The 20,997-nt window shown below is 41.6% G+C and overlaps 2 protein-coding genes across 5 annotated transcripts; one reads left to right on the top strand and one right to left on the bottom strand.

Annotated features, from left to right (window-relative positions):
- Positions 1–2,342: 2,342 nt before the first annotated feature.
- On the top strand, positions 2,343–7,263 carry LOC139410033 (vesicle-associated membrane protein 8-like). Of its 2 annotated transcripts, XM_071155461.1 has the most exons (6): positions 2,343–2,420; positions 2,505–2,575; positions 2,657–2,753; positions 3,157–3,258; positions 4,397–4,558; positions 4,758–7,263. In XM_071155461.1, exons 1-6 carry the CDS (start codon positions 2,343–2,345, stop codon positions 4,899–4,901), a joined length of 654 nt encoding a protein of 217 aa, XP_071011562.1. In that variant the 3' UTR covers positions 4,902–7,263. The 2 variants fall into 2 exon arrangements, with proteins under 2 accessions (XP_071011562.1, XP_071011563.1); XM_071155462.1 differs by lacking the exons at positions 2,343–2,420; positions 2,505–2,575; positions 2,657–2,753; positions 3,157–3,258 and adding an exon at positions 3,599–3,733.
- A 4,071-nt stretch (positions 7,264–11,334) lies between these two features.
- LOC139408851 (heterogeneous nuclear ribonucleoprotein D-like) lies at positions 11,335–16,511 on the bottom strand. 3 transcript variants are annotated; one of them, XR_011634324.1, is made up of 9 exons: positions 16,233–16,511; positions 15,318–15,486; positions 14,979–15,140; positions 14,616–14,747; positions 14,306–14,417; positions 13,898–14,059; positions 12,986–13,092; positions 12,458–12,561; positions 11,335–11,699 (listed from the first exon to the last, which is right to left on the bottom strand). XR_011634324.1 is itself a non-coding variant. In XM_071153236.1 (8 exons), the coding sequence occupies exons 1-7, from the start codon at positions 16,319–16,321 to the stop codon at positions 13,022–13,024; spliced, it is 897 nt and encodes a 298-aa protein (XP_071009337.1). In that variant the 5' UTR covers positions 16,322–16,511; the 3' UTR covers positions 11,335–11,699; positions 12,986–13,021. The 3 variants fall into 3 exon arrangements, 2 of the variants coding, with proteins under 2 accessions (XP_071009337.1, XP_071009338.1); XM_071153236.1 differs by lacking the exon at positions 12,458–12,561; XM_071153237.1 differs by having other exon boundaries at positions 11,335–12,561.
- Positions 16,512–20,997: the final 4,486 nt, after the last annotated feature.

A 20,997-nucleotide genomic window follows, 5' to 3' on the forward strand; every position in this document is an offset into this window, starting at 1 on the left:
ATAGTAAGAGATTTCATTGTCTGCTTATGTGCCCCCATTATTTATCCTATGGTTCTGACTTGGTGTACAGGGAGAACACTGTAAGAAGGGCCCATGTTCTGAATTCTATCGCTGTACATTACAAAAGTGCTAAACAAATAGTTATATTGACTACGTCTGTCCTAGCTCGCTCATTAATGTCTTAATCGAAATCACGGATTGCCTCTTATCCGCTTGTCGTCCCCTTATACCATAGTTTGTACATCTCAATTGTCATTAGAAGCCACATTTGTTTTAGCAAGTCAGCCATATCAGCTATGTTTTTTAAAAGGCAGTAAATAAGGCTGAATGATCTGTTTCGCTGCCAGACAGCTTTATGTAGGCCCTAACAGTTTGTGGGCACCGTTTGTCACCGTTATAGTGTAATTAATGTATTGTTTAGTGTTGTGTAGTGGCTTGCTGGCATGCATCCCACTTTAGTATTTTTTTGCCCCACCAAGATTTACATGCTAAAATCGCCACTGAGGTCAAACCATGTTATAAGTCAAACCATGCAGTATAGGAGACAGTAGTCAAATAGAGAAAGACAGTGACACAGTTTCCTCTTATAGTCAAACCCCGGAGGAAACAGTTCCACCTCTTACAGTCCAACCCTGGAAGACACAGCCGCCTTACATTACTGTCACTTTCACGTACACATTGACCTCGTGATGTAGGCTATCACTAGAAACCAATTTACTATATTTTCAAATTAAATTGTGGACCGATGTTGTCTTGCAAAGATGTACCATTGCTAAATGCATAAACAGTCTGGTACCCTGGCTGAGGCTAACTCTGCTCTGTGAATAACTGTACCTGTGGAGGAGCGAATGTAACCAATCTTCTTAGCGGTGTTCCTGACCACCTCCACGAGAGCCACTATAGCCTTGGAGGTGACCTCTCCTCACAACATAACCATACCCGTCTTCATAACAGGTTATAGTGCACAAAGAGTTTGGTAATGTTGAGGTGTTATCACACTGGACCTGTTGCTGCTGGGATTCATCTTCAGTTGGTCGGTTAAACAAGTGCTTCAATCAAAAGCTTGACTTGGATTTGAGGTTAGAACGGAAACAGGTGCCATACATACTATTGATGAATGATTATTACATTTATACATCTACAGTAGGCGACAGTTGGAAGTTCACTGCATATAGGACACATCACTGCACTCTATCCTACTCTGTAAACTGGTCTTCTCTGTATACCTGTCACAAGACCCACTGGTTGATGCTTATTTATAAAACCCTCTTAGGCCTCACTCCCCCCTATCTGAGATATCTACTGCAGCCCTCATCCTCCACATACAACACCCGTTCTGCTAGTCACATTCTGTTAAAGGTCCCCAAAGCACACACATCCCTGGGTCGCTTCTCTTTTCAATTTGCTGCAGCTAGCAACTGGAACGAGCTGCAACAAACACTCAAACTGGACAGTTTTATCTCAATCTCTTCATTCAAAGACTCAATAATGGACACTCTTACTGCTTCGTGTTATGTATTGTTGTCTCTATCTTCTTGCCCTTTGTGCTGTTGTCTGTGCCCAATAATGTTTGTACCATGTTGTTGTTATGTTGTGTTGCTACTATGCTGTGTTGTCATGTGTTGCTGCCTTGCTATGTTGTTGTCTAGGTCTCTCTTTATGTAGTGTTGTCTCTCTTGTAGTGATGTGTGTTTTGTCCTATATTTATATTGTATTTAATTTTTTTAATCCCAGGCCCCCGTCCCCGCAGGAGGCTTTTTGCCTTTTTGTAGGCCGTCATTGTAAATAAGAATTTGTTCTTTAACTGACTTGCCTAGTTAAATAAAGATACAAAAATAAAATACAAAATAAAAATAGCGCCGTCTGCTGGCCATGATATGATGTGCATGCATCCAGCTGTTGATCAACTTGATGATGGATGTGCCTTCGAATCCTGAGTAAAATGTCTCGTGACATTCTAACGTCACCTGGAAACGGAACGGTCTAGCCATTTAGCTAGCTAACAAAATGTACGTTACTATTTCTGTTTTAAACTAGCTAACGTTATGCTTTTACATATGCTTTTGAATCCAACATAGGCCTAGCTAGATTATATAAAATAAAGTGTTACAAAGTAACAGTGACAAGCGCACAGGCTACAAGGTAGGGTCATCAGACGGACAAAGATAACCGTAGCAACAAAGTGAAATTGCTGCAAACCTATGCAACTTGTGAGTTTAAGGTATCATAAATTCATTGGTGATTAACCAAGAAATAATTACTCTCCTCAAATGACAGATTTACCGACAAGAACACTGCAGCACAGATGAGTAATTGTGACTATTTGTAACCAACCAAAGACCATGCCAATAGTGTATTGCTGTGTGGAAAGAAGCAACATCATCCTTGCTGATCTTGCGCTCAGAGGTGGAAGGTTTCAGGTAGGCTAGTGTGTGTCAGTGTGTGTGTGTAAGAGGGAGGGGGATTATTCCTAACACAGCTGTAGATGTATTTCTGGGTTGTAGGAGGCAGCATTGAGTTTTCTGAGACCGCTTCCGTTTGGAGCTCTCTATCGAAGGTCCATACAATTGGATGGGTAAGATAACAATTACCAAACTACATCATTGCAAAATGTAACTCCAAGTGCTGGCCATAATGTGTTTGTTTTAACAATCAGGTTCAGATACCACATCCTGTCAGAGGATGGCGTGTCCTACGTCTGTGTCACAGAGCTCAGCTATGAGTCCAGGAGGGCCCATGAATTCCTTAACCAGGTCAGTTTACATGTACAATATTTTACTGTAGTGTCTTACATAACGAGTTACAATGGCAGAGTCCACCACAAGACATAGGGTACTGGTACAGTTTGATGGCCAAAGAAATTGTTTCTTTATTTTCTTCAAGTTATACCCTCTTTACAGAAGTCACTAAGTTATACAATTCATTCTAAACCATCCTGTGATACCTAAACAGTAACACTTAAGCATGTCAAAACAATTAGATCAAATATGTGTCTTTAAAATAACAAGAGCAGAGCTTATTTCCATAAATATAGTGTATGCCCTGCTCTTCCTGGTGCTAGCCTCATGTTTTGAACAGAAAGCTCTGAACGTGACTAGCCATGGAAATCAGGTGTAGCTTATGTACCAAGCGACTTCACTTCTTATTGCCTTCCAGATCTGCAGTTTCTTTGCTAACAGCCCCCTGATAAAGAAAGCAGCCTTTGCCCAGCCGTATGAATTCAGCTCTGACCTGTATCAGGTGCTTGGACAGCTGATGGTATGTCTTAAAGACACATAGAATTAGAATTTGTAGAATGAGAATTCCTAATCAGAACAACATGACATACATTCTTATCACATCGTCTCAGTCAGATTTCCTCTTTCTATCTGAAGTGCTCTACGTGCAATATTGGGTGTGCCATAGAAATATATAACGTTATGAAGATCTTCATGGGGTGGGTTTAAGAGCAATGTCTTTTCTACTAATCCTAGTTCTATGTAAAGAGATAAGTGACTAATGTTGGGCCAATGGTAGCGCCCCGGTGCAGCAGCAGTAGTTAATGTGTAACTACAGGGAGGGGAGGCGCCCTATGAAACCTGTGTCTCAACCTACAGCTGCCTGAGACAGACTATACCTGTCTCGACTTTATTTACTATGCTTGTCGTCAGTCTGGATAAAACGTCTTTGTGAAACCGTTACCCTCTGAAGTGGTTGTGGATGTATATTAATTGTGTTCTACTATTCTGACATGGTAAGTAGTTTGACTTTTGTCAAGTGGAGGTTGTGGGGCAGTTCTATGCCTTGAGGGCACACTAATGATCTGAACTGTTAGCACTATGGTGAGCAGCGCATTAGTGGTTAAAGACTCGGGAGACTAGGAACAACAGACTGAATACAATTATTTACATGTGACTTGCATGTGTCAGTAAATGTCTGAGTCCAGTGATCTCGTAACATTGCAAGAAGCTTTTGGACTAAACAAATCGGTGACCTAGCTGTGAGGAGGATTTTCTTGTCAGGAGAGCGTCAATAAAGGAATGGTTGAGGCTGAGGGCTAAAGCAACATTCACTTGGCCCTGCTTTCAGATACAGTATGTTCATATGATGTGTCCTGGAATGTCATGGAATTGCATTCTGCCCCATCATGTATTGGCTCCTATATTTTGCACATTTTCTTTAAGTTAATTGATATTGACGAGTCCTCTTAATGTTGCTACTGTTATCATTGCTAAGTCAGATGCAAATTTCCACACTGTGAACAAATGTGTGGTGTGAAATTGGTCATAAAAATGGTTCTCCTACAGTAATGATACGTGTCATGTTATTCTGACGACAATGTTTACACAGTATGCCATACCTAATATGTTGATGTTATTCAGAGAGGATTCTCTCCCCTTCCTCCTCCTCTCTGTAGGCTGACTACAGTTCTCAACAGCCAGCCTCCTCTAAGCTGGACTCGGTGCAAGGCCAAGTCAACGAAGTCAAAGTTATACTCAAAGACAACATTAACAAAGTGCTGGAGAGGGGAGAGAGGTTAGATGACTTGGTTGACAAGACACATGACCTACAAGCAACCGTAAGTATTCTAAAAAAGACAATTGTGTTTTTTTTCTTTTCTTATCCTGTCAAGGTGATAATGAAGTGCGGTTCCTGTAGGTTGGAGAATGGCTTTAAACAGCCATGCTGCATTTGCTTTCCTGTCTCTTCCTTCTTTAAGCTTACTTGAAACACAATTATATTCGAGTTAACTTTCCATAATTTCCTCCCAATTTCAGGCAGACTCCTTTCAGAGGACATCCACGCGGGTAGCCCGGAAGTACTGGTGGAAGAACGCCAAGATGATGATCATCATTGGAGTGATAGTTCTGATCATTCTCATCCTCATCATCCTGTTTGCCACAGGTGTCATCCCCAGTTAAATCACCTCACAGACTCCTACAGTACTACATTATCAACACGAGGAAAAGGACGAACCACAATCACAGAGTCATTTTTTTGAATTTTATTTTAGTCTCCTCCAAGGCGGATTCAAGGTGGATTGTGCATAGTAACGTGACAAAATATCATTTCACATTACGACTTCTGCAAATAAGCTTCCTGGAATTTGTTTGGTTGTTTTTGGATTATATGGATCTGTTCATTTGATATTTAATAAGATACATTTCATAATGTTTGTTTGTCTATTTTTATTTAAAAAAAATACACAATATAAACTCAGCAAAAAAAGAAACGGCCTCTCAACTGCGTTTATTTTCAGCAAACTTAACATGTGTAAATATTTGTATGAACATAAGAAGATTCAACAACTGAGACATAAACTGAACAAGTTCCACAGACATGTGACTAACAGAAATGGAATAATGTGTCCCAGAACATAGGGTGGGTCAAAATCAAAAGTAAGAGTCAGTATCGGGTGTGGCCAATAGCTGCATTAAGTACTGCAGTGCATCTCCTCCTCATGGACTGCACCAGATTTGCCCGTTCTTGCTGTGAGATGTTACCTCACTCTTCCACCAAGGCACCTGCAAGTTCCCAGAAATTTCTGGGGGGAATGGCCCTACGCCTCACACTCCAATACAACAGGTCCCAGACATGCTCAATGGAATTGAGATCTGGGCTCTTCGCTGGCCATGGCAGAACACTGACATTCCTGTCTTGCAGGAAATCACGTACAGAACGAGCAGTATGGCTGTTGGCATTGTCATGCTTGAGAGTCATGTCAGGATGAGCCTGCAGGAAGGGTACCACATGAGGGAGGAGGATGTCTTCCCTGTAACGCACAGCATTGAGATTGCCTGCAATGACAACAAGCTCAGTCCGATGATGCTGTGACACACCACCCCAGACCATGACGGACCCTCCACCTCCAAATTGATCCCGTTCCAGAGTACAGGCCTCGGTGTAACGCTCATTCCTTCGACGATATTCGCAAATTCGACCATCACCCCTGGTGAGACAAAACCGCGACTCGTCAGTGAAGAGCACTTTTTGCCAGTCCTGTCTGCTCCAGCGACGGTGGGTTTGTGCCCATAGGCAACGTTGTTACCGGTGATATCTGGTGATGACCTGCCTTACACAGGCCTACAAGCCCTCAGTCCAACCTCTCTCAGCCTATTGCGGACAGTCTGAGCACTGATGGAGGGATTGTGCGTTCCTGGTGTAACTCGGGCAGTTGCTGTTGCCATCCTGTACCTGTCCCGTAGGTGTGATGTTCGGTTGTACCGATCCTGTGCAGGTGTTGTTACACATGGTCTGCCACTGCGAGGACGATCAGCTGTCCGTCTTGTCTCCCTGTAGCGCTGTCTTAGGCGTCTCACAGTACGGACATTGCAATTTATTGCCTTGGCCACATCTGCAGTCCTCATGCCTCCTTGCAGCATGCCTAAGGCACATTCACGCAAATGAGCAGGGACCCTGGGCATCTTTCTTTTAGTGTTTTTCAGAGTCAGTAGAAAGGCCTCTTTAGTGTCCTACGTTTTCATAACTGTGACCTTAATTACCTACCGTCTGTAAGCTGTTAGTGTCTTAACGACCGTTCCACAGGTGCATGTTCATTAATTGTTTATGGTTCATTGAACAAGCATGGGAAACAGTGTTTAAACCCTTTACAATGAAGATCTGTCAAGTTATTTGGATTTTTACAAATTATCTTTGAAAGACAGGGTCCTGAAAAAAGAGTTTAGAATATTTCTCACCACTAACGTTACAGTTTTAGGGGCCTCATCCCACAGTTTAAAGGTGTGTTGAATTCCTTAAACTGGATGATTTTCATATTTGTAAATGGTGGCCACCTCTGGCAGCCATAATAGTTCACTCCATTACCGTGTAGTTACACTCCACTAGCAATGAGTTACAGTCACCGACCAGTTTATTAGGTACATCCATCTAGTAACTGGCCGGACCCCACTTTGCCACCAGAACAGCCTGAATTCTTCAGGAAATTGATTCTACAAGGTGTCAAAAACGTTTGTTGCTCAATTGGTATCAAAGGACCTAACGTGTGCCAGAAAAACATTCCCTACACCAGTACATCAATGCCACCAGCCTGTACCGTTGACACCAGGCAGGATGGGTCCATGGACTCATGCTGCTTACACCAAATCCTGACTCTGCCATCAGCATGACACAACAAGAACCAGGAATCGTCGGAGCAGACAATGTTTTTCCACTCAATTGTCCAGCTTTAGTGAACGCGTGGTCATCTGCTGCAATAACCCAGCCGTGACAAATAAGTTGTGCGTTCCGAGATTACATTCTGCACACCACTGTTGTACTGTGACATTATTTGTTTGTGGCCCGCCTGTTAGCTTGCACGATTCTTGCACTTTTCATACATCCTCTCATCAACGAGCTGTTTTCACCCACAGGAACTCTGCTGACTGGATGTTTTTTGTTTGTCGCTTCACTCTCAGTGAACCCTAGACACTGTCGTGTGTGAAAAGCCCAGGTGGGCAGCCATTTCTGAGATTCTGGATCTCGCATACCTGGCACCAATGATTGTACCACGCTCAGTCACTTAGGTCACTCGTTCAATCAAACAGTAACTGAATGCCTCGATGCCTGTCTGCCTGCTTTATACAGTGCCTTGCGAAAGTATTCGGCCCCCTTGAACTTTGCGACCTTTTGCCACATTTCAGGCTTCAAACATAAAGATATAAAACTGTATTTTTTTGTGAAGAATCAACAACAAGTGGGACACAATCATGAAGTGGAACGACATTTATTGGATATTTCAAACTTTTTTAACAAATCAAAACTGAAAAATTGGGCGTGCAAAATTATTCAGCCCCCTTAAGTTAATACTTTGTAGCGCTACCTTTTTCTGCGATTACAGCTGTAAGTCGCTTGGGGTATGTCTCTATCAGTTTTGCACATCGAGAGACTGAAATTTTTTCCCATTCCTCCTTGCAAAACAGCTCGAGCTCAGTGAGGTTGGATGGAGAGCATTTGTGAACAGCAGTTTTCAGTTCTTTCCACAGATTCTCGATTGGATTCAGGTCTGGACTTTGACTTGGCCATTCTAACACCTGGATATGTTTATTTTTTAACCATTCCATTGTAGACTTTATGTTTTGGATCATTGTCTTGTTGGAAGACAAATCTCCGTCCCAGTCTCAGGTCTTTTGCAGACTCCATCAGGTTTTCTTCCAGAATGGTCCTGTATTTGGCTCCATCCATCTTCCCATCAATTTTAACCATCTTCCCTGTCCCTGCTGAAGAAAAGCAGGCCCAAACCATGATGCTGCCACCACCATGTTTGACAGTGGGGATGGTGTATTCAGGGTGATGAGCTGTGTTGCTTTTACGCCAAACATAACGTTTTGCATTGTTGCCAAAAAGTTCAATTTTGGTTTCATCTGACCAGAGCACCTTCTTCCACATGTTTGGTGTGTCTCCCAGGTGGCTTGTGGCAAACTTTAAACAACACTTTTTATGGATATCTTTAAGAAATGGCTTTCTTCTTGCCACTCTTCCATAAAGGCCAGATTTGTGCAATATACGACTGATTGTTGTCCTATGGACAGAGTCTCCCACCTCAGCTGTAGATCTCTGCAGTTCATCCAGAGTGATCATGGGCCTCTTGGCTGCATCTCTGATCAGTCTTCTCCTTGTATGAGCTGAAAGTTTAGAGGGACGGCCAGGTCTTGGTAGATTTGCAGTGGTCTGATACTCCTTCCATTTCAATATTATCGCTTGCACAGTGCTCCTTGGGATGTTTAAAGCTTGGGAAATCTTTTTGTATCCAAATCCGGCTTTAAACTTCTTCACAACAGTATCTCGGACCTGCCTGGTGTGTTCCTTGTTCTTCATGATGCTCTCTGCGCTTTTAACGGACCTCTGAGACTATCACAGTGCAGGTGCATTTATACGGAGACTTGATTACACACAGGTGGATTGTATTTATCATCATTAGTCATTTAGGTCAACATTGGATCATTCAGAGATCCTCACTGAACTTCTGGAGAGAGTTTTCTGCACTGAAAGTAAAGGGGCTGAATAATTTTGCACGCCCAATTTTTCAGTTTTTGATTTGTTAAAAAAGTTTGAAATATCCAATAAATGTCGTTCCACTTCATGATTGTGTCCCACTTGTTTTTGATTCTTCACAAAAAAATACAGTTTTATATCTTTATGTTTGAAGCCTGAAATTTGGCAAAAGGTCGCAAAGTTCAAGGAGGCCGAATACTTTCGCAAGGCACTGTATACAATCAGTTAATAAAGAAACTGATTGGGCAGAAAAGACTCACATCCCATTGCTGCCATGTCATATTCACAACATATACAATCAGGAATACCTTATCAACGCTGTCAGCTGCTTTGAACAGGACAAAGTCAAACCCCCGAGACCGACCTGTCATGGGGTCAAGCTTCAGGGTGCAGTCTACCACCTCCCCAAACTTGAAGTAATCCTTCAAATTCTTCTTTGTTGTGTGCCAGCTCCAGACCAACACACATTTTCCTGCATTTAAAGATAGTGCAGATACAAACATGTTAAATTCTGAATACCAATTCCCAACACAAGGACTCTGGCTGTGTTCCAATTCCCTTTCTCATCTGCTTTCCTTTCACCCATCAGTGGGAAAGAGGGAAAGGAGTTGAAGCCATTACATTAGAGAGGGAACACAGCCAGAGTCTTGGATTTGGGTCAATGTTATCATTAGAGATATGATTATGATAATGAACAAGAGCATGCTTGGATAATGCTACAGCAGCTTTTACAAGATGTAAAGGATTTTTAAAATTTGATTTATTAGGATGCTCATTAGCCAACACCAATGGTGACAGCTAGTCTTACTATGGTCCGGCATATAACGAAAAAGACATTACAAACAACACTTTACAATTTACATACATTTAAAAACATGAACATGTAGTGTGTGTGTGTGTGTGTGTGCATCTATCAGTTACACATACATGTCAGTACATACACACAACAAGTAGTTCACATGAGGGAGAGGCATCATTCTTTGGGGTGTTGCTTTATTCGTTTTTTGTAACCAGGTTTGCTGTTCATTTGTGCTATATAAGATGGGAGTTCCATGCACTCATGGCTCTGTATAATACTGTACTTTCCCTTGAATTTGTTCTGGACCTGGGGACTGTGAAAAGACCCCTGGTGGCATGTCTGATGAGGTAAGTGTGTGTGTCAGTGCTGTTTGTAAGTTGACTATGCAAACCATTTGGAATTTTCAACACATTGATTCTATTCTCGTTTATTATGTGGTGACGGGTGTAACTAATAGCATTATACACATACACAACTCTACATCCAACAAGAGCTGATGGACGCGACAGCCACAATAGTTACCCGATCTACTCTAAAGGTGAGTTTTAGCTAGCTAGGTACTGGCATTTAAAAAAAAAGTGATTCCCCATAGAAGTTACCCAACGATGCGAGGAAATACCAAAAGTATTCAACAAAATAGCTACTTGTCACTTATTCGACGCTGAGCTAACTAGCAATATAGGTAATATCAGTTATCCAACGTTAGCTAGAGGTCTCAGTCACCCCTCATCCTCTTCGTTTTTTAGCTGGCATCAATCTTTGATCCCTTGGATTCTCCTGACTGACCGCTCTCTGCAACCGTTGGTATCTGCTCCTCGCTGCTAGCCTGTCCGTCCGTGCTCAATTTCCCCCACAGTTGGATCTTCGCGGGTTTCAAGACCCTCCGACATGTTGGTGTTGCTCAAATAACTAGTTGATCAGCTGCTGTCGATGATGCGTGCTAGCGAGCGTGTTTCGTCTTGTCTGAATTGCTTTCGAATCGGAAATCGTTATGTTTTCCCCTCAGGTTAGTAACATTATCTTGCTAAAGACCAGACACAAAACAAATATTAGGCACCACGGATGAGCAATCCTTCTGGTTTCGCTGACTATTACCGACGGTCCTACTTCATCTAGTATATTTTGCAAGATAACGGCAGTTGACAGCTTGCTTTCTCGCTAGCTACGTAAACATAAATGGCGTCATGTATAAAATGGTGGAAACTAGCTTGAGGGAGGTGCTCATTTTTCTAGACCTCTTAAAACCAAATAGCACAAATGTAATTATATGCTTTGAATCGCACTGCGGTCACAACAGTTTGGATGACAGGGGAGTTGTCATCCAACTCACAGGTTCCATGCACGGATGTCAAAAACTATGACATCCTAGAAAAAAATAAGGCAGTGTTTATTCTCAGTACATAAATGTTGTGTGAATCAAAACATTATTTCACGTGTAATGATTATTGCACCTAGGCTGAAGTCGTACCAACAGGCCTAATGTTCAAGTCAATGACTAGAGCAGCAGCTATGGTTTGGTGTTATGAAATGCAGAACAGAATATCAAGTACAAAGTCAAGCACATCTCTTTTGTACCCTCTTTAATAATACCTTTATCCAAAACACTGCAGAAAAATCCAAGTTTAAAACAGAAAAACAGGCTAAGTTAAATCAAGGTAATAAGAACACATTAAATCATGATGAAACCTAGACCTACAACCTCAGCACAGTACAAGATGAAGGGAAGTGGGGGGGACAAGAACCCCCAAAAATGTCAACCTCGCTATTTACAAAGTCAGAAGCGCTGCATGTCTTCATGACAGCTTCATCTCAGGAAGAGGATTCTGGTGTTTAAAACATGAGCTGATCTGAGGACAGGATAGGATTCATCCCCCAATGCTGCCACATGGGTACAGGGTCATTCTCCAGTCCACCAGTCAGCCCAGTCCGTCTGCAAACAAGGACACAACACAGTAGGTGTTACCAACTCTGGAGCTCTGTAGGGCACAGTGAACCTTGCACGTCCATGTTTCACTGTTTAACTTCTGCTTGTGCTGTCAACTTTAAACTATTAATAGTTTGTTTCTCTCCATTCCGTTTTAAAGATCATATGTAGAACTCGCAGCTTCACCAAGGTTCTGTAGCCTGTTCTGTAACAGCTCACCGGCCAGCAAAAGCTTCAGCTCCAATGAATTGGTGGCTCAATTTCACCATTAAGGAGCACGCCCAAACATGCCCATATCTAAACTATAAAAAGGTCAAAACATTTGGTGGAAGTTTCAAGCCAGCTACACAAATGGCTCAAATATTACATTTTGAGTCGTCAGCTTTTTATGGCATCATAAAGCTGGTTTACATATGATCTTTAACACCTAAGTTTTAAAAAAAAAGTTGTGTTTATCAAGTGAAGTTCTCTAAGGGCTATAAAGAAAAAGCAAGCATTGAGTTTAAGAAAGGGGTTCATTATAGAAACAAACAAAAAAACCACTGAAGCTCCAGAACTGAAACACAAGACCACTAAAATTAAGACAATGCATAAATACAAGTCGAGGTACATTTGTACTGTTTCATATTAATATCCTGTAAAAAAATCAATTTGACAAATCGTTAAAGCAAACACTTAAACTGAAAAAGAGATTAATTTGTCCTTTTTCTTATGTTTCTTTTTGTTTAAAATCGCTGGTTACAGGAAGTGTGAAGAGACCATACCGCAGGACAGCGTTTTCTTGTGCATGCCGTGCTCTCTGCCCGCTATGTGCGACGCCCAGAGATTGTCATGGTCAGGTGACACACGGCCTGCAATGAAGTCCCCGCTGGCAGGTACAAACAAGGTACAACATCAGAGTTAGGAAAAGAAAAGGAAAACTTAGGATAGGTCCTTACTCTGTACCGTTAGCAGTACTTTACCTGTTAACAATGCTATCAAGTCTCTTTATGTTATTTCCTTATGAACACCTGTTAAAAAGCAAGGGGGAAAAGGACAATCTACAGAAAAACGTTTTTTTCTGGAGAGCTTAATAAAAAAGGCAAACCACTACAGAAGCATTTTTTCCATTAAAGATCTATAGACATGACTCTTTAGATTTATCTGTCAGAATAGGGGGGTGCATGGTAATAGAAACCACTTGCTTTCTCTATTGATAGGTTTTAGAGTAATTGTTTAGTGTCTATTGATCTTTAAGTGTTTTTATTTTTTTGTAGGTCAGGCCTAATGTGAAGGTGAGAGTGTGGCCTTACCAGAGGTCTAAGCAGGTCTTGTTGGATTAGATCAGCTCAGTAAGGCTGGTAGTTGTTCTGGTGGGTTGTGACCTCTCGAGAGGCCTTCCCATAGCTGCTCTGCTGGCCTATGGGGAAGGTCAAGGGTTAGAGGTCAGGAAGATTACGGGTCACAGGAGAACTTCACAGAAACAAAACAGTTGTAGGAGGAAATCCTATCAAGGTGTTATCAATTGAAGTTCAGTTGACATGAGAGTTTAAGTTCACTTTCCTTTATGGGGTAAATGGCAGCAAGAAATCATAAATAATCAGTAGGATGTAGTCTGTAGTGTTTGTGTACCTAATTGTTTTTTTTTTTTTTGACTTTCAAATGGAATGTTATTGTATCAGTACTGAGATGCAATTATGTGTCAAGATTGGGCAGCAGGTAGCATAGCGGTTCAAGCATTAGGCCATTAGCCAAAAGGTCAATACCATACTACTATGGCTGACCCTGTACATTTCACTGCGCCTATTTGGTGTACATGACAAAACAATTCAAATGTGCTAAAGAGACTCTGTACATTAAGGTGTGCTTTACTCTATATACCCAGGAATGTAACTACAAGTACTCTTAATTGTGTGTGCCATACAAATGTAATCTTATAGAACTGTATATGGGCTCAATGATCATTAATGTTGCAAGTGTTCCCTATAAAATAACAAAGTGCACTGCCTGGATATGGAGGACCCCTCACAAACATGCACCAGAGCAAAGAGACCCAAGGCAGGCAGCATTACAGACATCCGTTTTATTATTTTTTTTCCAGAGCTATTGAGTACATACAAGAAGACATTTTTCCACCTGTTGTCTTAGCTATAGGTACAAGAGTTGTTGCTGGGGGCTGAAAGGCACTGCTTGTTTCGATAGTTGCCATCAACAGTGTAGCTTACCATTGTAGTCGTCGTATCCCTGTCCATAACCATAACTATTATAGTTGTAGCCAGAGTAGTCATAGCCTGTGTAGCCATTGTATCCCTGGTTGTATCCGTTGCCGTAGCTACCATAGTTCTGGCTATAGTAGCCATTGTAACCCTGGTTGTAGCTACTCTGACCTGCACAGAGACAATGGAAAGGTTTAGTGTGACAAGTCTGTATTGTAGTTTCAAAGACACTTGTATGTCTTTTTCTTTTCAATATACTGCAATGCATGCCCTGTTCGGTCATCAGCATGGTCATTGTTGCATGTGTCAAATGCCACACAAGAAATTCCCTCGTGGAAGAATAAAGTTGATTGAATTTAAACGTATTCTTCTGATGTGCATTCTTCAGTGCCATAGGCTAGATGTAGCTGTACATACCTCCTCGTCCCCGGCCCCTGTATCCTCCGCCTCCACCGTAGCCCCCCCTCTCTCCTCTGTGTTGTTGCTGCTGTCTGTACACTTCTTTGGGTTGGGCCACTTTGATTTCACACTGCAGAGAAAACACACCATGAACCAAAACACTTCTGAAAAACACTGCTGACATTTTCTTGAAGTTATTTGACTACAAACATAATTCTTCAAAATCACTGTCTAAACTAAGTTGATTAAATAGCATAGAAAGAATAGCTTTGCCTATCAGCGCAAGCTGGGTAACAGGGTTCACTGTGAATAAGCGGACTCCAGCTACCTTTCCGCCCCCGACTTGGTGGTATCTGCACTCCAACAACTTCTGGACAGGGATCTCCTCACAGTAGGTCACGAAGCAGAAACCGCGCCGCTCATTGGTTTTGGTATCCATGGGAAGCTCGACGCTGTCAATCTGGAAACAACACAAGAGTTTCTCTCAGTTAGCTGCTATGAAGACAGTAATCATAACACTCTGCAAATCTCCCAGTCTTTGTACCATGTGAAAAGGATAGTTGATCATACAATAGCATCAGCTCTAGCTCCATTGCACCAACACTTACTCAGTTGACATACAACTTCCTAAAAGCATGGGTCTACCATATATAAAACATGAATATATTGGACAGTACAAGCATTCACTCACATCTCCAAAAGCTCCAAAGTATTCCCTGATCTCCTCCTCCGGGGTGTCTGGGCTGAGGCCTCCGACAAACACCTTCTTGGGCGGCTCTTTCCCCTTCATGGCTTTGGCCCTCTTTGGGTCGATCAGCTTCCCGTCCAGCTTGTGCTCCTTCAGCTCCAAAACCTGCACACAGGACAAAGTGTCAGTGAAACTGGGTGCGTGTGATTGTTCAAGTAAAGTGAGTGGATGCCAACTATGTATGTCTTCAAACCTATCTAGTTATTTCACATCTGTGCAGATTTAAGAAAACAAGACAAGTAGAGGCATCATGCCCTGTCCTCAGTCTGTTCTAGTGCCTACCCTGTCTACGCTCTCTGCGTCTTTGAAGAGGACAAAGCCAAAGCCCCGGGACCGGCCCGTCATCAGGTCTGTTTTGATGGTGCAGTCTAGAACCTCTCCAAACTTCGACAGGTAATCCATGAGGTCCGTTTTGCTGGTGTCCCAACTGAGCCCACCGATGAACATCTTGCTGTGAATGGAGAATGAAGGAGACTAATACAGGCGACATCAGACAGTCATACTACATCCTTACTGCTACTGATATTTTAGACTAAAATGATCTTGAAATTACCTCCCTAACAAGCGGAGTCACTAACTATGACTCATATTTACATTAGGACAAGCTTTGATAGCTATCACCTGCAAGCTGATTAGGCCTAAATGATTCGAGCTGTTTAGAACGGTTAACTATAAAGGCAACAGCTTTGTCATTGTATCCTGAACAGTGAACTTCGTCACACTTCTGATTCTAGTCTCGGTGGGCCACTGAGTGTATGCTCAGGACAGGATTTGTATTGTATATGTCAGGATTCTAAACCAGCAGCAACTTAGTGTATGAGGGGGAGGGGGAAGTGCGGCAATAACCAACAAGACCATTAACACTAACGTTACACCAATGACAATCTGATAATAGAAATCAATGCTTTTCGAAAGTTATAAATATCGCAGTGACAACTTGGGTTAGTCAAGTTAACGTCGTCAGCCAACTTGGCCAGATATGACGCGCTGGTAAGATAGTTAACAAGTTAGCTATCACTAGTTAGCTAGCTATGCACGATCACAACAGGGACTAACGTTAGCTAGCTAGCAAACTTTGGCTTGTTACCACTCCAACCACTAGTCTCCAGCTGGCAAAATAACAGTAACTAGTTACGCTTAAAAGTAAGTTAGCTACTGTAATGTTACTTAACTAACATTAGCTGGTTCGTCGCTTACCCGTCATCCTGCTGGTTTTTGCTTGCGTTTATCTTGGAGCCCTCCGGAAACTCGTCTGTGCTGAAGTCAACTTGGCCTTCGGTTTCCATTTTTGCACTTCAGGCGGTTGTCAGCTGTAAATATAAATTTGTATTTAGGCCTGATTGCTAGCTACTTTTTTGGGACGAATTCAGTCGCGATTGCTATGTAAAATGGCTGACATCTAGGGCGGCCAGGGTGGCGGGGAATGACGCAGATGATGTGGTTTGTTTGTGGGGGCTCGTGCCTCGTTCAAATGCTAGTTGGATCTACGAAACTCGGACATTTCTGACTTGGAATTTGGAACAAGTCGGCAAGTCGGAAATAGAGTTTCCTAGTTCCGACTATTACTTGAACGCGACATCAGTTTGTCATCACTAGTTACCACAGCCGCAAAGTCCAAATTATGCCTAAACCCCGCCTATTTCCACAATGTATCCTCTTAAAACCTTATTTTAAACATAACCTTAACCACACTGCTAACATTAGGCCTAACCTTAAGTAAAAATATAAAAAAGCTATTTTTGGTGTTCATACATTTCTACGCTATAGACAATATTTGACTCTGTGGGTGTGGTAACTCAAAAAAAATGAAAGTTAGTGTGGGAGAGGTGGAAAAATTATTGTTATTGATCAATAGTGACAACCTGGCATTGACAACTTAGATGGAAAGCTACTGAGGATGGTATCGGACTCCTATCTGTCATATCTTTAATATGAGCCTAGAGGAAAGTCTGTCCTCAGGTCTGGAGGGAAGCCAAAGTCATTCTGTTACCCAAGAGTTGTAAAGAGGTACTAACAGCAGAACTATCAGCTTGCTGCCAGCTCTTAGCAAACAGTTGGAAAAAATTGTGTTTGACCAAATACAATGCTACTTCTCCATAAACAAACTAACAACAGAGTATCAGCATGCTTATGGAGAAGGGCACTCAACACATATTGCACTATTAAGAAAATATTTACTAAATATGACTGATGATTGGTTGAAAGAAATGCATAATAAGAAGATTGTGGGAGCTATACTGTTAGATTTCAGTGCAGCCTTTGATATTATTGACAATTTGTTGAGAAAATGTATGTTTTATGGCTTTTCAACCTCTGCCATATAGTGGATTCAGAACTATCTATCTAAAAGAACAGAGGGGTTTCTTTAATGTAAGCTTCTCTAATGTCAAACATGTAAAGTGGGGTGTACCAGTAGGCCCTCTACTCTTTTCTATTTTTACCAATGACATGCCACTGGCATTAAATAAAGCACGTATGTCCATGTAAGCGGATGATTCAACCATCAGCAACACCAGCTAATGAAGTCACTGAAACCCTTAACCAAGAGTTGCAGTCTGTTTTGGAATGGGTGGCCAGTAATAAACTGGTCCTAAACATCTCTAAAACTAAGCGCATTGTATTTGGTACAAATTATTCCCTAAGTTCTAGACCTCAGCTGAATCTGGTAATGAATGGTGTGGCTGTTGAACAAGTTGAGGAGTCTAAATGACTTGGTATTACCTTAGATTGTAAACAGTCATAGTAAAAACATATAGATTCAACGATTGTAAATGTGTGGAGAGATCTGTCCGTAATAAAGAGATGCTCTGCGTTTTTGACACCACACCCCACAAATCAAGTCCTGCAGGCTGTAGTTCTATCTGATCTTGATTATTGTCCAGCCATAAGGTCAAGTGCTGCACAGAAAGACCTAGTTAAGCTGCAGCTGGCCCAGAAATGAGCAGCACATCTTGCTCTTCATCTTCATAATCAGAGGACTAACATTAACACTATGCATACCAGTCGTTCTTGTCTAAGACTTGAGGTCGGACTAACTGTGTCACTTCTTGTTTTTATAAGAACCATTCATGTGTTGGAAATGTCAAATTGTTTGCATGGTAGACTTACGCAAAGCACTGACACACACAGTCACCCCACTAGACATGCCACCAGTCCGCAGGTCCAGAACAAATTCAAGGAAACCTACAGTATTATACAGAGACATGAGTGCATGGAACTCCCTTCCATCTCATAAGCGAACAGCAAACCTGGTTTCAAAAAACAGATAAAACAACACCTCACAGCACAATGCCTCTCCCCCATGTGATCTACTTGTTGTGTGTATGTACTGATATGTATGTGTAACTGATAGATGCACACACACACACTACATGTTCATGTTTTTAAATTATGTAAATTGTAAAGTCTTGTTTGTAATGTTTTTTTCGTTATATGTCAGACCTCGGTAAGACTATCTGTCTCCATTGGCGTTGGCTAATGGGGATCCTAATAAATCAAATCACAACCGTTCTCAGTGGGGGAGGCGCTGTGATCTTTGCTACAAGTACTGGTCCTACCTCAGCTTTGAGTTTTTACGTAAAGGACTATGGTTATGATTGGGAATGTTACAGCTGATCCTAGATCATCATCATTACAAACAACTTCCTGATTTTAATATTTCTTAATTTTACCAAATGCAATTTATTTAAAAATCTCAGATTTTGGCAAAATAGAGGTTTTGTGGTAAAATTGTCAGCTCAGTAAATGCCATTTTTTGTTGCGTCAAAACGAAATGCTGCATATGATTTCCATTGTAATCAACATTCAACATACACCAAAGAAACTGAAAAGAAGTTTCAAACATCTCTGCAACAGCCAGACAGATACTGTAATATTTCTCCAGGAGCAGCACCATGGAGGAGCACAGTTGGAGATACAGTATATGCACAGCTGGAGATAGCCAAAGCAAGCATTTCTGTCGCCATATAGTGTTTATTTTCAGACCTCACATGCGCTTTGACCTCATACAAGTACCAATAAATACAGTACAGTATGAAGATAGGCTAAAACTGTTAATCCAATAGAAATCCCCACTCACACTTGTAGGCGATGTCATGGCGACGTTGGCTTGCTAAACTCATGCGTAGAAACATGTCATCAGGTCGAAACGGTCGTCTAGCGCCAAATTGCGCATGTGCAAGCCGTCAACTCAAAGGTACTCCTTCGATATAAAGTAATTTCTTACGAAAACGAAAACGTGTCAGTTTGTCACTTTTACGAGGTTGGAGTAGTAACATGTTCAGCTACTTAAGACATTATCCCGAATCTAGGTTGTGCGTTTAGATTTCTAGAAAAGGAACAACTAAGGACGAATATTTCACTTCTGTTTGGTCTGTTTTACAAGCGTTCCCGGAAATCTCGCGATGTTGTACCTATGGGTTTAGAAACTCTGTGGTACCAAAGATGCTGAAGCACTGTAGCTTCACTTTTTGTGATCTCTTCAAGTATTCTGGCCTCATAATTAGATACGCCAGAGCAGATAATCTCTTGATATGGTTAATTATGCAATGGTTTACACATTTTGGCTTGGCTGGATTGGAAAAGAACGCATTCTACAATATGTGGCCTGTGGAATACTTGGGATGGGACATTTAATTGCGCATGCCCCATGCCAGTCCCACACCCACAAATAATCATAAAATCACCTTTGTGAAAATAGCGGTTTGCCTTCAAAAAAGTATTATTATATATACATAGTCACTTTACCCCTACCCACATGTACCAATTACCTCGACTAACCTGTACCCCCGAACATTGACTCGGTACCCCCTGTATATAGCCTCATCGTTGTTATTTTATAGTGTTACTTTTTTTTTTAAATCGACTTTAGTTAATTTAGTAAATATTTTCTTAATACTATTTTATTACAAGTGCATTGTTGTTAAGGTCTTGTAAGTAAAGGTCCTGTGTGGAGGCGGTGATAGCATTGAAGGGGCAAGAGGCCACAGTGCTGAAGGAGATATGGTGGGGAATACACCACAACCAGTTGCAAATGTTATAAGTCAATCAAGTAATCTGGATACACTTACTGTGAAGGTGGATTTTGTAGAATTATAGCCACAGTTATTAATTGTACTGCACATGTCTAAGAATTACAAGAAACTGGACATCCTTATATCTGCAGCCGATACGTTTTTGGGCCTCAAATGTCCCGTCCTCACAGGATCCGTCTGAGCCTGTGTTAGGGACCTGATTAAAATGTTGTGAGAAAAGGCTGATTTAAATTTCGTTATTGATAGCTTGTGTGTGTGTGTGGGTATATATATACAGTTTTAAAAAGTATATATATATATATACCTTTAAAAACGTTTTTTAACCCTGCATTATTTCCTTTTTGGGATCTTTATTATCCAGCCGCACAGTAGGTGGCGGAATGCACATATCATTGTTGAAAAGGCCATTATACCAAAGAAGGTTTGTGATGCTCGTTGTTTGGTCCGACTCAGACAGGGTGGCGTGAGTGGTGAAATGTTGATGTTTTTGCCTGACAAAGTGTTGTTAGGATATATAAGTTATCCTGTATGAGCTTTTGTGCTGAATATGGCATGTGGCAGCAGTGTGTAGGAGGGAGGTTCCTAGGTGTTAGAAGTGTGCAGAAGAACATGAGACAAAGGAATGTGTAGCATTGGGGAAAGTAGTGGTACAGTATATGTTAATTGTAGTGGTGCTCATGGGGCTGGGGATCAGAAATGTCAGGTGTAAGAGAGGCAGGTTGAGGATTTCAGGATAGTAGTGTCGAAGTTGTCATATGCTGAGGCAGTGAAGAAAGTAGAGGAAGAAGGGTCAAGGGGGAGGGATCCTGAGAGGAGTGGTGTGAGTAGTAGATCTGTACCAGTACAGAGGGATAGGCCAGCAACTGATACAGTTGAAGTCAGAAGTTTACATAAACCTTAGCCAGATATATTTAAACTCAGTTTTTCAC

This window comes from Oncorhynchus clarkii, chromosome 5, assembly GCF_045791955.1.
Source record: "Oncorhynchus clarkii lewisi isolate Uvic-CL-2024 chromosome 5, UVic_Ocla_1.0, whole genome shotgun sequence".
Classification (NCBI taxonomy): domain Eukaryota; kingdom Metazoa; phylum Chordata; class Actinopteri; order Salmoniformes; family Salmonidae; genus Oncorhynchus; species Oncorhynchus clarkii.